Raw genomic sequence first — 15,396 nt, 5'->3', positions numbered from 1 at the left:
CTACCCCCACTTGGTTGTTCCCGGCTCTGCCTGGCGGCTCAGGGGCTCATGTGCTGCACTTACGGCTATAAACTTGGGCCTGTGATCCTGGTATAGGTCGTGGAGGCGGATAAGGATTCAAGGTCAGCCTTGGCTACATGGGGTTAGTGGGGGAAGTGTCTGCATGAGGGCCTGAGTCCAGATCCCTCCCTCACAAGAAAGCCAGTGCAGGATTGGTGGCCTGTAACCCCAGCGTTGGGAGGTGGCAACTGGAGGATGCCAAGGATTTGCTGGACAACTAGCCTACCCAGCCAGTGAGCCTCAGGTTCCACGAGAGACCCTGCTTCTAAAACCACAGGAGACACTGGAGAAATGGCTTGGCACCTGTTATAAGAGCCAGGTTTAATTCCCAACATCTACGTGGAGGCTCAAATATGCCTGTACCTTCAGTTCCAGGGCATCCAATGCCCTTTCCTGGCCTCTGTGACCACTAGGTATATACACCCTGCACATACAGACCTACAGACAAAACACCTGTACACATTATAAATAAGGAACACAAATGTAAAAATAACAAGATGGAGAGTTGCCGAGGAAGAGAGTATTGACTTCTGGCCTCCACGTCTTTCCAGATTAATTTTATCTTTATGTATGTGGAGGGTTTGTACACGTGTAATGCCGCTGCCCCTAGAAGCCAGAGATGTTGGATACCTCTGGAGCTGGATTTAAAGGCAGTTTTTGTTTTGTTTTTTTTTAAGATTTTTTTTTTTTTAAGGTTTATTTAAGTACACTGTAGCTGTCTTCAGACACCAGAAGAGGGCATCAGATCTCATTACAGATGGTTGTGCGCCACCATGTGGTTGCTGGGATTTGAACTCAGGACCGTGGGAAGTGCTCTCCGGCCCTAGGGGCAGTTTTAAACCACCCAAAAGGACTTCTGGGAATTGAACTCAGTCCTCAGTGAGTGTTCAACTGTTGAGCCATTCCAATAGCTCACTTTATGATGGTGCTGGGCCGTGGGCATGCTAAGTGGTCTACCACTGGGCTACATCCTCTCTTCTGGGTTGATGACAGTAAGGACCAGCAGCTGATTAACTGTACAGTCGGAAATCTCTGTACCTAGTGTGAATTCTCTGGAGGGGAAAATCAGCATAATTCAGAGCACCAGATGGAAATGCTATCATTGAGAATCTGCCGCCCCCTTGTGGTGAACATGCCGTTTCTTCTCCTGATTTTAAAAAACCAGTGCTAAGTCATATAGAGCTCTCTTGAATATGATTCTGAATGATTCCATATTCATTCATTCCTGCAAAGGCCACACACCTAGATGTCTAACATTGTTCCTGATGTATGTGTGATCTGAAAAATAATATGGAAGCCCCCCCCCCCCGTTGGCATCAATGACCACCCCCAAGCAGAGATAAACACCTTGCACAGATAAGACACACCTCCACACACATGTGAGCATGCACACACATGCACACCAGCAAACATCAGCCAACTAATTACAGGGGCCCAAGCCTTGTTCCCACCAAGACTTTTTTTCTGATTCTTATTTAACTTTGAAGCCATCCCCGGGAGAGCCAAATGTTTTCTTCTTAGGAGGGAGCCAGAGGAGGTTAAATCAAAGATCTACAAACTTGGCTTCTATCCGAATCACCTGGGGAGCCTCAAAGGCTAGCCACACTGCTCTGATCCAGAGCTGTGATTTAATAGATCTGGGCCGTGGCCTGGTTCTGAGTGTTTTTAAAGCTGGAGGGGAGGAGGGCAGCTTGTGTGGGCAAGCGTGAGAACAGCTGGCCTCCAACCTGGAGACAGGCAGAGCCCAGGGCTAGAGTCCTGGGGCTCTCTGACCTGACGGCTGCTCTTGGCCTGTGGGCAGGATTTACCTATAAAGACTCAAAGTCCTGTGTTTAGAACCCAGGGAGGGGTTCACCAAACCCACCTGCACCCCATCGGCCACAGCAGATTTCACATCAAGCATTATGGCTAAGGTTTTGCTTTGGGTTGATTTTCCTTTGTTGCTGTTGCATTTTGGAGAGCAGTTTCCCAATGTAGCCCAGGCTAACCCAAGCCCCTGGCTCTTGTCTCAGCTTTCAGAGATACTGTGGTTACATGCAACATATCGGCCATCAGGACTGATTTCTTCTGGTCTGGTGTCTTTGTTAGGGTTTTATTGTTGTGAACAGACACCATGACCAAGGCAAGTCTTATCAGGACAACATTTAATTGGGGCTGGTTTACAGGTTCAGAGGTTCAGTCCATTATCATCAAGGTGAGAACATGGCAGCATCCAGGCAGGCATGGTGCAGGAGGAGCTGAGAGTTCTACATCTTCATTTTAAGGCTGCTAGTGGAAGACTAGCCTCCAGGCAGCTAGGATGAGGGTCTTAAAGCTGACTCCCACAGTGACACACCTACTCTAGGGCCACACCTTCTACTGGTGTCAGTCCCTGGGCCAAGCATATACAAACCATCACATCTGGCTTATTTAATTTTTTGAGACACAGGCTCACTATAGATCACACTGGCCTCCAGGTCATAGAGGTCCACCTGCCTCTGCCTCCAAACTGCTGGGATTAAAGGCGTGTCATCATGCCTGGCTATTTAATCAAAGGCGTCCAAACACACACAAAAGAATAAAAGCTGCTGCAGAGGAGGGGCCATGGCCAACACAAGGCCTTACCCTGTCTTCCAGTGTTTGTGGACAGCACTCTAAAACACATGGGTCTGAGGTACCGTTTGGAGAAAACCTTTTTGGTCTAATAGATTTAAAATGTATGGCTTAATTTTATGGGTTTTTTTTCAAAATCAACTAATTATTATTGTGTGGAGTTAATGTTTGTGCCAAGCACACAAGTTGAGTCAGAGAACAACTCTGAGGAGCTGGTTCTCTCCACCTTTACGTGGGCTCTACTTTGGCTATCTGAACTGAGGTTTACCCTAAAAAGATCACACCTGCATTAAAGATGCCACAATTGACTTAACTCTGTGGAGTCTGTTGGGGTCTATCTTGGGCTATCTTTAGCCCCCTTTATAGCCCAGTGTTAGCCACCCGTGTGTCTGCTCTAACATCCTGTGACTACCAGGTAAAACCTTTTGAAATGCACCAACTTAACAGACTTCTGACATCTACCAACCCAAAAGCTAAGGAGACATTACCAGGTGGCACCCAGAAACTGTAACAAAGCTTCTCCCCCGCTGTTGAAACCCCCTCCTGATGTTCCCACTGGCTTGTTGTTAAAGTGCTTTGACTCTTGACTTCTAGGTCTATAAAAGGCCCACTACTGCCATGGTGGCACATGGTATTCAGGCCAGCCCGAATCTGTGTTCCAGGTCATAGTCACTCACCTGCTTACGCCTGTGCGCATGTGCAGCTCCGGTGTTGCTTTTGCTAGGTGCAGAAGTGGACGCAGGGGAGGGACATCGCTAATCTTTCGCTCTCCCACAGGTAGCAAAGTGATACAGAACGGCCTTCTTTTCAAAGAGCTGCTGCAGACACCCAACTTCAGAATCACCGTGGTAGACGATGCAGACACTGTGGAGCTTTGCGGTGCTCTTAAGGTATCCCACCCAGGGGAGGAGGTACTGAGGCTAGACCGACGCCAACAGTCTGACATGGGACAACGGGCTGTGTTTCAACTGGATGGTGTGTTGGTTCTTTTGTGTGTGCATGCACAGAAGTCAGAGGACCATCTGCAGTGTGTGCCCTTGACTTCCCTTGACAGTCTCTTTGTCGCTCATCCTCGGGTACACCAGGCTAGCCCGCAGCTCTCTGGGATTGTTTTTCATCACCCCTCTCCCTGTTACACCTTCGTCTTGCTGTGTCCAGTTTGACCTGGGTCCTGGGGTTAAATTCAGTTGTCAGGCTGGGGTGACAGGTGTTTTCCCACTGGGCTATCTCCGCAGAGGTCCTCTGCGTGCTGTCAGGCCCCATGGAAAAGAGCGAGCCTTGTTCTTGCCTGACTGCCCCTTCCTCGGCCGGGCTCTTATTTATTTGTAAATGTCAGTGAATTGTGATTTTTTTTAATTGCCTTTAGATCATTCTTATTTGTTTCCATGCTTTGCCTGCATGTATCTACGTGAACCACATGCAGGCCTGTTCCCCAGAGAGGTCAGAAGAGAACATCAGACCTTCTTGACCTGGCGTTCTGGGTGGTTGTGAATTGTATTGGAGATTGTGTCTAACGCTTTGATTCCGTTGGAAATCTGCAGTTTCTTGTCCCCAATTAGTTTTTGATCAATCCATAGAGATGCTAGTGACAAATGGCTGGGCAAAGGGAGATGGGGCGGGACCCTCAGTTGTTCACACTAGGACTGGTGGGGGGGTAGAAACCGCCATGAAGTGATGGGATGGACACAGGAGCGGCAGGAGATAAAGCCAAGGAGCCATGTAGGAATTCTGGGTAATTCTTACCCACTGGCCACTTCCCTGATTGGGCCTGGGGTAGCAGGGAAAGGTTTAGGAATGGCCAGCCTTTGAGGTAGCTATGGCATTTTAAAATTAACCGGCACGCGTGTGGGGTGTGATGATTTTTCAGATTTTGCTCTTATTCAGGTTTGTCGGTCTGAGGATGGGCACGTGTGTGGATGCTCACGGAAGCCAGGAGGCAACACTGGATCCCCCAGAGCTAGAGTTTCAGGTGGTTGTGCTGGGAATCGAACTCAAGTCCTGGAAGAGCAGCAAGTGCTCTTAACCACTGAGCCATCTCTCCAATCCCCATTTGATTTTTATTTATTTATTTATAAACATGTGCCTGCATGCTCGTCAGAAGAGGGCGTTGCGCTGTGAGGTGCTGGGAATGGGCCCTGGCTGTCCCTCTGGCTCCAACACCTTGTTCTCGGAGATGAGGGCTTGGCAACCTTTGTGTCTGGCTTCTCTGGGTCTCACCATTCGCCTTCCTCATCCACGTGCTATCTTTAGTGGGAATCTCTTTCTTCTCCCCCCACTCTGGCTTCTCTTTCCTTTTCATGTGGAACAGTTGTCTCTTGCTGATGAGGTTTCTTCAAAGGACAGTTTTATCTTTGTTCCCTAGAGTAAAAAGAGTTCCGACTGGCCAGTGACCGGGGGCTGTCAGGAGACAGATCACAACAAATTTAATTACTTGGTCAATAGGCCTGTAGCCCCAAGTGTGCAGAGGGCAGCTTGCATCTGCCAAGGGCTATGTCCTTGGGGGTGGGGTAGGTCTGAGGATTTCGTAAGGAGAGAAACTAGGAAACAGCAATGGAGAAAAGCTGATCCGGTTTACTTCAAAATGGTACCGTTGGTTTTGGGGTGTTTGGTTGGTTGATTGGCTGAGATAGGACATCAAGTAGCCCTGTCTGGGTTCCAACTCTATAGCTGAGGATGACCTTGACATTTTGGTCCTCCTGCCTCTACTCTCTAAACACTGGGATTACAGGCGTGTGCCACCTTGTCTGGTTTATGTGGTGCTGGGGACCAAACCCAGGCTTCCTGTCTGCCAGGCAAACACTACCCACTGAGCCACACCTCCAGCCTTCATCCCTTTGCTGAGTACAGGACCTTGTACAAACCCAAGGCAGGCACTTTGCCAGTGAGATACACCCCCACGCTCTCTAGGTTTTATTTTGAAATCCAACGAAAATACCCAGGGTGGCTTGCAACCTTTTATGTAGCCCAGACTGACCGAAGCTACTTTTTCCCCTGTCTTGAATGCTGCCTCCCCGCTTGGCACTTTCTGTCATGGTGGACTCCTGTTCCCAGGAGAAGCTTTGGGATCTGGTGCTTCCTAATGGTCAGTCTGATGTTGCTGCACTTGCTGAATGGCTCCATTCTGGCAAGACTGGTCCGTGGGGGTCTCACGTAGAAGTGTTGCCCAAAGCAGTGGCCTCTCACTATTTTAATTAAGAACGGGTCAAGGGGAGTGTTTCTATACTTGTCCCCCTTTCCCGAGGAAGGAAGCTAAGGAATCAGGCTCTCTTCCCAGGAGTCAGGACTGGTTAACCCTGAGTATTTGGGGTGCAAATGGAGAAGGGGCCAGTAAAATGATTCTTGGTAAAGCCCCTCCAGCCAAGTTTGGCGACATCAATTCAGTCCCTGGGATCTATGTGGTGGGAGAACTCTTCATTACCCTCTGACGTCCACATATGACCTATGGTGTGCACACACACTAAATATATACCCAGCACATACATAAATGTCAGGTTTTGTTTGCATTTTTTTGAAGCAAGGTTTCTCAGTGTAGCCCTGGCTATTCCAGAACACCACATGTAGACCAGGCTGTCCTCACAGATCTGCCTTCACAGTATTGGGATTAAAGTTGTGTGCCACACCTGACTTAATAAAGGTAAATTTTTTTTAAAGGAGGAGGGGGTGGTAGTGACGTAGCAAATGCTTGCTGGGCATGCAGGAAACCCTGGGTTCAATCCCCAGCACCACATAAGCAAGATATGATGGAGGCAGGAGGATCAGAAGTTCAAGGTCATCCTTGGCTACACAGGGAGTTAGAAGCCAGTCTCCCTTCCCCCTTGACTTCTCACTGAATTCCCTGTTTAATTTAAAACTGCTTCTAGAATTGGAGCAGCTGGGAAGGGAGCCAGGCAGCTAACATCCAACTGCCTACTTCTGGTGAGACTGGGAGCACGGACAGGAAGAGGAGCACCTACCCCCTCTTTCTCAGGAAATCTACATCTTTTCTTCTGGTCAAAATTTAAAACCGGCTTTTAGATTTAACACCATGCAATCACATTTAAAAACTCGGAACTGGCTTCCAGGTGGCACTCCTCTGCATCCCTGTGCGTGGGGGACCCTTTTCCAGCTCCGCTGGCAGGCCTCTTTACAGTCAACAAGGTCCTGGCTCTGGCTTTGTTTTGGGTGAGAGTTTTATGGCTTTTAATCTATTAAATTAACGACCACTCAACAACAGGCAATGTCATGGATGCCTAGTTGCTTAGCATTGGCCATATAAGCTGCACAAAGCTGTTTTTGAGGGACTGGATATTTTGGGTTGCAGGTGGGGAGCTGGTGTGAGTTTCATTCCGAATGGAAGGTTCTGGGTGAGAGGGGTCTAGGTGGATGGTTCCAGAAAGTTTCTGTGAATGGGAGCTGTGGTGCCCCTGTCAGGGCACCTGTGGTTGGCTTTGTGCCTGCCGCAGGACAGAGAGTGTGAGAGAGAGGCTGGTGGAGGCAGAGGGGGTACCGAAGGCCCCTCATTATCCTTCCCTGGGGTTGAGCCTGAACCAGGACTGGAGATTTCAAAAACTGAGAAGTGGGGACTTTCCACCAAGTCTGGCCATGGTATCCCATCCCACAAATAAGGAGATCGGGATTCAGAGTAAGTGACCTCAGTGTCCTTCCACCCAACTTCTGCCTCTCAGCCCTGGGTAGGTGCCCCTCCTCCTGGTGCTCACCCTTTCCCTTTGGCAGAAATGCAAAGGCTCAGACTCAGTGGCGGGGGCATCCTACCCCAGCTTTCTGTTTTGTGGGCGGGTAAGAGTAGAAGAGAGCCCTGTCGGGTGCCACTGAAGGCACTGCCCCTCTGGGTGGATGGCTACTTCTGCTGGGACCTGGGGAAGCGTTTAACACAGCCTTCCAATACCCAACGGTTTTAGCTGTGGCTGGTTTACAGCAGGTTTGCATGAGCTGGAAGATAATGGCCGCTGGGCAGACTGCTCAGCTACTGTTTCAAACACACGCTACCTGGCTCGCTGTTTTTATTTAGTTTTTAGCTGGGTGGATGCCCAGGATCCTATTAGAAGAGTCAACCTGCCCAGGGCCCCCTCGTGGGGAAGTTAGTGACCCCTGGACAGACCCCAGGGTCTTGTGGGAAGGAATCACAGCTCTGTTCCCCACTCCCCTCTTGCTTGTCTGTCTTTTCAAAAAGTGCACAACTGGCGGGCCTGGGCTAAGCCTGAGGCCCGCTTGGCCTGCTGGTGCTGCCTTGTTTAGCCAGTGAACAGAGAACTCTTGCCAAATCTTTTCGGTTGAGCCGCTCTTCCTGTGAGAAAGCCCTTGCCTGGCCTCTGGGGGAGCTTCCTCGTGTCTTTTGCTCCCTGGGCCTGCAGGTATGGCGTATCTCCTGGCAGGCTGGTTCCTGCTTCCTCATCCTTCACTGCCCGTGATAAAGGGGTTGCCATGTGAGACTCTGTGAGGTGCAAACTTCTTTTACTGTTGGTTTTTGCGGCAGGGCCTTGCGGCTGCCAGGCAGGCACTGAGCTGAGGTTAGCTGCTGCTGTTTGGCTTTGTTCCTCTCCACCTGCCCTTTGACCCCCTCTGTCTCTGAGAAGGCGTGGAGGCCTGTCCCCACGACACAGAATTGCAGGGGTGTGAAGCCTCTCCAACCCGAGAGGAAAGAGGACAAGCGTCCTAGGCGTTGGATCGGTGACCCATGGGGCACACACACATCATGTCTGTGGGTGCAGCCTCAGGGGTGAGTCTGCCTCTTCCTTCTCTCAGCCAGGAGAGAAGGGTAAGCCCAGGCTGCAGGGTCATGACGGCAGTTGGTGTGCCCCCCCCCCCCTTCGTCTGCAGGAAACCCTAAGACAGGATCATCATCCAAGAGATAGAAGAAAGGTTCTAAATTCCAATCATTTAGCCACAAATCCCCTGTAGGACTCGGTTTTTGACATGACTTCAGAGGACCACTGGCCTGCTCATTTAACTTTGCAAAGAAAGGGTTAATGACTATGAGGAACCACTGCATCAGATGGGACAATTATGAAACATCAGGATGTCCCAGTTTAGCACCCTGAGCATGGGTCTAACCTTGGCCTTCCTAGACTCTTCAGCCAGTTCCCTGATACAGGGTCTGACCTGCAGGCAGGGTGTAGCAGTTTTGTTGAGGTTTGGTTTTTGCTGCTTTTTAATGCTAAATGCTGACCCCCAAGGCCTGCTTCCTCCTGGGGATAAGAGACTCCACACATACAATGTGACCTTTCTTCTCGACTTAAAACTATTGGCTAAATATGCCAGTAGCCAATAGCTGGGCAAGAGAGACAAGGGTGGGGTTTGGGGTTCCCAGGTTTGGGGTCCTAGGAGAGCCTCGAGGAGAAAGGCATAGAGAAAAGGAAGCTGCCATGGGGTATGTGAGTCATGAAAACAGGGCCATAAATGTTCTCTACACCCCTTATCTTTGAGCCCACTGTTCAGACAGCATCATCTGAGGTCAAGTTCATTATGAGGTAGCCTCCAGAAGAATCAAACATGCTGTTGGACCTCTAGAAAGAAGGGGACTGTCATTTGCACACATTTTATTGTCCCTTTTATAACTGACAAGCATTTTTCACAAGGACTAGATAGCGAATGCTTTGGGCTTGTGGCCCACAAAGACTGTCTTGGTTATTCAGCCTGTGGTAATTGAGTCATCTGACAACAGTCGGTGGTGTGGACTGGCTCCCATAATTGACAAACACAGCCTTTACGTTGGCATCTTCTATCCCAGCTTATCCCCTGTGAAAAAGGAGTTCCCTGTCTGATTCGCTGCTGTAGTATTCCGACATACCCGCCTTCCTGTCACTGTGCACGGGGTGAATCTCAGTTTGGGGGCTTTTTAAAAAACATGAGTTCTGAGGATCAAATTCATATCCTTAGGTTTGTTTGCAAAGCAGGTGTGATGTGCTAGTGGTCTTGCAGGGCGGTGAGGTGGTGTGGAGTGGGGGTGCATGGGGTGGTGGAACTCATTGTAGACACCAAGCTGGCCTCAGAGTTGCAGCCGTCCATCTGCCTCTGCCTCCTGATTAAATAAACCAACTTGAAAGGCAAACTAGTTTGTCCAGAGAGAATGCACCCAAGGGCTCCTGTCAGCTGACCTGATGCCCCACACACTCCCGCCCACCTCCCGAGATGCTCAAATCCTGGTCCTTTCGGGGCTGCGTGTGCCCCATGTCAGCTCCTGCCCTGTGTCTCTGCAGAACATTGTTGCCGTGGGAGCCGGCTTCTGCGATGGCCTCCGCTGTGGGGACAACACCAAGGCGGCCGTCATCCGCCTGGGCCTCATGGAAATGATCGCTTTCGCCAAAATCTTCTGCAAGGGCCAGGTGTCCACGGCCACCTTCTTGGAGAGCTGCGGAGTGGCTGACCTCATCACCACCTGCTACGGAGGTCGGAACCGCAAGGTGGCGGAGGCTTTCGCCAGAACCGGGAAGGTACCCTGAACCCCAAACTGCTCTACCTGATACTGAGACCCCAGACTGAGATTTCCCGTAACATTGATACCTGTACTGTCTTGACTGTATTCACCTGACTTCTGGCGAAGATAAACACCCTTATCTTTTTCTTTTAATTTTTAAGGTTAACATACAAAGTAACCGGCTTTCAAGAACATTTTCATAATACTTAATTTAGGTTACTTCTCTCTCAGCTTCCCGCTCCCCCCCCCCCATCTATGATTTTTGCCCTTCTACGGCCAGAAGAATTCCCCTTCCCATCTTTATATCACATGCCTTCTCCCTCCTCTGTTCCTTCTTGTGGGGAGGGGCTTTCTGGTCTCTGGCCTCTTCCCACACCTTTTCAGTATGAATACACAGATATGAAAACTAGGCACCAGGAAGCTGGGGAGATAGCCCAGCCACACAAACATGAGGACCACCATGTTGGATTAGATAAAAAGCTGGGTGCAGCATTATGACGGTGTAATATCAGTGCTGGAGAGGCAGAGACTGGAGGTTGCCCTGAGGTTTCCTGGTCACCGAGACCAGCTAAGTTGGTGGGCTTTGGGTTCAGGGAGGAAGGTAACTAAGAAGACACGTGACATCAAACATCCATGCATGCATACCATACGGGCATGGACACGAACATACATGAAAGCACACACATGCAAACACACGAAAGCACACACATGCACACACACAGGAGGTAAGAACCTCACATGAGAGGTCATGCACTCTGTTTTTCTGAGCCTAGGTGACTTCATTTAATGTGAGTCCAGTCCCACTTGCCTGTAAATGTCATGGTTTCGTGTTTCCTCACGAGATGTCCTCACCCTTTCCTTGACTGGAGACAGGACATCTCAGCTCTCAGAAGGAACAACTCTCTCAGTGGGTGCTTTCTTTATCCTTGCTTCTTAGACCATCGAAGAACTGGAGAAGGAGCTGCTGAACGGGCAGAAGCTCCAGGGCCCTCAGACCTCCGCGGAGGTGTACCGCATCCTCAAGCAAAAGGGGCTGCTGGACAAGTGAGTTCCCCGTTGTCTCCGTTGCTGGTCCTCAGATGGTCCCAGCGGGCAGAGGAGGGAAGTGGCTCGGCCAGAGTGCTTAGGATCTATTTAGACTTTTGTGTGCTATGGACATCTCTGCTGGGAAACATCTGTTACACAAAACGGATTTCAACTTCATTGAGAAGAGCTTGATTCTATAGATTAAGCATGCTATGGAATATGAAATTTTCATGTTGTGACATAACCTTGTCATTTACAAGCTTCATGTTTGAGAACCTCGCAGTTCAGTAACAGCCAGAAAAATTGCAAAAGAAAAAAAAAAGCCTCAACATTAAGTCAACTTAAAATTTCTTGTGTTGGGCTACATCCCTAGCGTGCCAAGGTGCTATGGACACACCTATGCTAGGTTCTGGTTTGTTCTATAGGGAATTACCTTTGTGGCTGGTTCGATTTTAGAAAGGGGCCTCACAACATAACCCAGAGTGGCCTTGAACTCACAGAGAAGTGTTTGCTTCTGCCTCTCAGCTGCCAGATTTTAAAATGTGTGCCACCACACCCAGCTACTTCTGGTTTTTGAGAAGAGATGTAAGTGTGAGCCGTGTGTGGTGGGTTCATGGAGGAAAATCTAGCATTAGGGAAACCAAGATGGGAAGATTGATGCAAGTTTGAGGCTAGGTGAGGCTACAAAGTGTTCAAAATCAACCATGTCTTTTTAGAAGGGTGACGGGGGTGTTGGGAGGGGTGTTATCTGGGCATGGTGACACATGCCCGAAACCTTAGTGCTCAGCAGACTGAGGCAGGAGGATGAGGAATCAGCTCTCAGCACAGCATCATAGGAAGTCTTGCCAGCCTGTGACTATACTGGGAGTCTGGGATCCCAGAGCAGCCCTGACCCTTTCTCAGGGTGATTGGTCTTTAACCACAGAAACCAGATCCTGGGTTGATACACCCCAGTTAGCAGGAAAAAGTGAGCCAGAAGAGCAACCACAGAAGTCAAAACAGCAAAGTTAGAACATCTGGGGACTTTGAAGGATTGGGTGTTTGTTCTTGTTTGGGCTGGTTAGGCTGCCTACATCCTGGGTTATAAGGCCTGGATGACACCTCAATCATGACATTGGTTATGCTACTGTCTGTCTGTGGGCCTATTACCGTGCACGCATACACACACACACACACACACACACACACACACACACACACATACACACACACGCACACAGGAACCCACTGCAGGAGGCACAGCACACAACCTAACATGTCCTTCCCACTTGCCACTCGCAGGTTCCCCCTCTTCACTGCAGTGTATCAGATCTGCTACGAAGGCAAGCCTGTCTCAGAGATGCTGTCCTGCCTGCAGAGCCACCCGGAGCACATCTGAAGGAAGTCAGGCAGCCATCAGGAACAGCTCTGCCTTGCCCATAGTGGACCATCCAGAAAACCAGTGCTGGGCGGTGAGGTCCTGCTGAACTGCACTCTGACCCGAACACATCCAAACTGTCACAGCTTTGTCTCTGTGCCAGGAGAGGCATTCCTCTGGCTAAGATATGTCCGGGTAACCGCTACAGATACACACTCACATGAGTGAGTAAGTGTGTGTGTGTGTGTGTGTGTGTGTGTGTGTGTGTGTGCAAGCATGTACCAGTGTGTACCTTTCTCATTCTGTGAGTGTTCCAAATCAGGTGTCTATTTTAATGATCACATTTTAAATTTCCCCTCCAGGGAAGCTTGTGAGATTAGAACTAACTCAGCTAAATTTTATGGCTGTGACTCGTTTATATGCCAGTGAAGGGAGGAACGGCTTTTTCCCTCTGAAACAGTTACCTTTTGTTAAAAAGTCTGCATGTGTGTGTGTTTGAAGACCACCACACTTTTAAACAGCATCTCAGCAGCTCAAGCTCCTGGATTGTGGATTGACATCTTAACAATCAGGTGTTTTAATTAGATACTCCACATACACGTTTCTTCTTGATACAGATGCCACATTTCTCGCCTCTTTCCTCCTTATTGGCTGCTAGAATGGGCTTTTATACAGACCCAGCAAGGCAGAGGAAGAAGTCACCCCTGCAGTGACTGGCTTTTCCTGGGGACACTTTATCATGCTCATTTCTAGGTGGGACCATTCTGCAGCCGTGTCTCTTCAGGCTGGTGGAACCCTGAAGGGGTTTACTGTCCCCTCTCATGTAAGAAGCCATTGCTGAACCTAGTCACCCAGGGACACGGACACTCTGTCCCTCCAGCACGGGACCTGCTATGAGGTCACTGGGCCTCTCTGACCTGCTGTTTGTAGGAATATGTGCAGCCTTTCCTGAAGCCTCAGTAGGCTTTTTCCCGCCTTGGAGATTTGTGTGGCCAAGAGTTGAAAGGTCACCACTTCTGAGTGATGTCCCCAATTGGCAGGGCCATTGCACTCTTAATAAAGAGTGTCCCCGGGCCTCAAAAATGGCCCCTGTGGCTCAGAATGCCTTCCCTGCTTTTCTGATGCTCACTACAGTGTGAGAGCCACTGCATTTTCACAATGTTCTGTAAGAGACAAGTGTCCTGCAGTCTCCTGGCTATGCCAGGGGACCCTGGAATGGCCAGGTGAGTTCGGACATTCCAGTTACCTGCCTGCCTCTTCACACTTTACTAGACGGGGGAGCCTGATGCCAGGAACCTGCTAAGTCCCAAACACATTAGACTATGAGAGTTTTGGTTTTTACTAGAATATTAATCAACATTTCTAGAGTATACTGCTATAGAGTGAGATGACCCTCGCTCTCCACAGGAAATCAGGATGACTGACTTCCTGCGAGAGTTTGTTCTATGTAGTCTGGGCTGGCCTTCTTCACCTTCTTGCCTCTGTCTCCTGAGTGGCCTGGGTTTTGCAGTTTCTGACCTTTCTGAATCCCTGAGGAAGCTTTCAGGAGACAGGGTCAGACACAGACAAGTCTGTTGACCTCGCTGAAACGCACACTGTATGGAGTGAGTGCTTTGGATGCTGAAATTAGAACACAAATGATTTTATCTTTATTCAAAAACCAGGCGCCCCATGAGGGTGGGAAGAGCCTGGGTTTGATATCCCCCACCCTACTCTAAGTCCCTTATATAACTGAAAATGATTGTAAAATAAACTTTTATGGGAATTTTTAAACTACCCAAGAAGACTTTGGGGGCATTATAAAGTCCCATACCTAAGACGCACAGCAGGCTGAATATTTCAGTTTTCATAATGACGCTGTCAATCAATTTTTTCTTGTTCTTAAGATATCCAAAGGGCTGTTAGCAACCGTGGTGTCTACAAAGTAGGACAGTGCAGAACTGCTAACGTTGGTGTTTGGTATCTTCACTTACATTCACCCTCTCTCTGGCCTTGCACATCCGGGTCCTTCCTTTCCTTCATGAGTGCCCCTCACTGACTCACACCCCCTGAAGTCAGTGATGTGCCTCACATAACCCACCCATGGTGGAAACTGGTGAACCTCTTGTTTATCTATTTCTGTAACCACCTGCTGATCGGTGTTTCTCGTGGTGATGGGATCAGGGACACCTAGGTTAGAAACTCCACCTGTGAATGTACAGCTAAGCTCTTGCCTTGTCCCTCTCCACGGCAGTTTTGGACAAATCTCTGGAGATCCTCTCCTGGGGTCTAAGCCCGCCTTCTGGTGTTCTCACGGCTGGCCTGAGGAGGGTGCTGTGGTGAGATTGCAGAGTCTGAACAGAGTTGTTTCTCTGCCACTTCTGACTGGCTAGCCTCCTACTTCCATATGTACTGTATTTGTTTACGGACTGTGGGTGGATGTACGGTGTGAAGGCTTGGTTTAATAAACACAACCTCTCAAACCTGTGTTTTTATAAATTATTATTTTATGTTGGGGTATGCTGGGTGAAATTGTGTCTCTGTTCTTACCTACCTAAGGCATCTTTTGATTGACACTAATTAAAAAATCAGTGGGAGGAAATAAAGGGACAAATAGAGGAGCAGGGACTGGAGAAAAGATCATCCAGAGACTGCATCACTTGGGGATCTATCCCATATGTGCCCAATAAACCCGTGCACTATTGCTGATGCCAAGTAGTGCTCACTGGCAAGAACCTGATATGGATGCCTTCTCAGAGGCTCTGCCAGAGCCATACTGATACAGAGGCGTATGCTTGCAGCTTACCATCAGACTGATCATGAGGACCCCAAAGAAGGGGCTATAGAAAGAACTGAAGGGGCTGAAAGGGTCTGCAACCTCATGGAGAGAGCAAAATTATCAATTAACCAAACCAACCACAGTTCCCAGGGACTAAAGAACCATGGCCAGAGGTGCATATGCAGTAGA

General features: G+C 49.2%; 1 protein-coding gene across 1 annotated transcript in view; it reads left to right on the top strand.

Moving 5' to 3' along the window:
- The window catches only part of GPD1L (glycerol-3-phosphate dehydrogenase 1 like), a 29,205-nt gene extending 14,300 nt beyond the window's left edge, over positions 1-14,905 (top strand). The window contains exons 5-8 of the mRNA XM_080934142.1: positions 3,430-3,542; positions 9,849-10,082; positions 11,004-11,110; positions 12,374-14,905. Coding sequence (XP_080790268.1) covers positions 3,430-3,542; positions 9,849-10,082; positions 11,004-11,110; positions 12,374-12,470 — 551 coding nt within the window. The 3' untranslated portion in view covers positions 12,471-14,905. The remainder of the gene's footprint in view (positions 1-3,429; positions 3,543-9,848; positions 10,083-11,003; positions 11,111-12,373) is intronic.
- Positions 14,906-15,396: the final 491 nt, after the last annotated feature.

This window comes from Micromys minutus (assembly GCF_963924665.1).
Source record: "Micromys minutus genome assembly, chromosome: 21".
Taxonomy (NCBI): Eukaryota; Metazoa; Chordata; class Mammalia; order Rodentia; family Muridae; genus Micromys; species Micromys minutus.
This window is presented reverse-complemented; position numbering and strand designations above follow the sequence as displayed.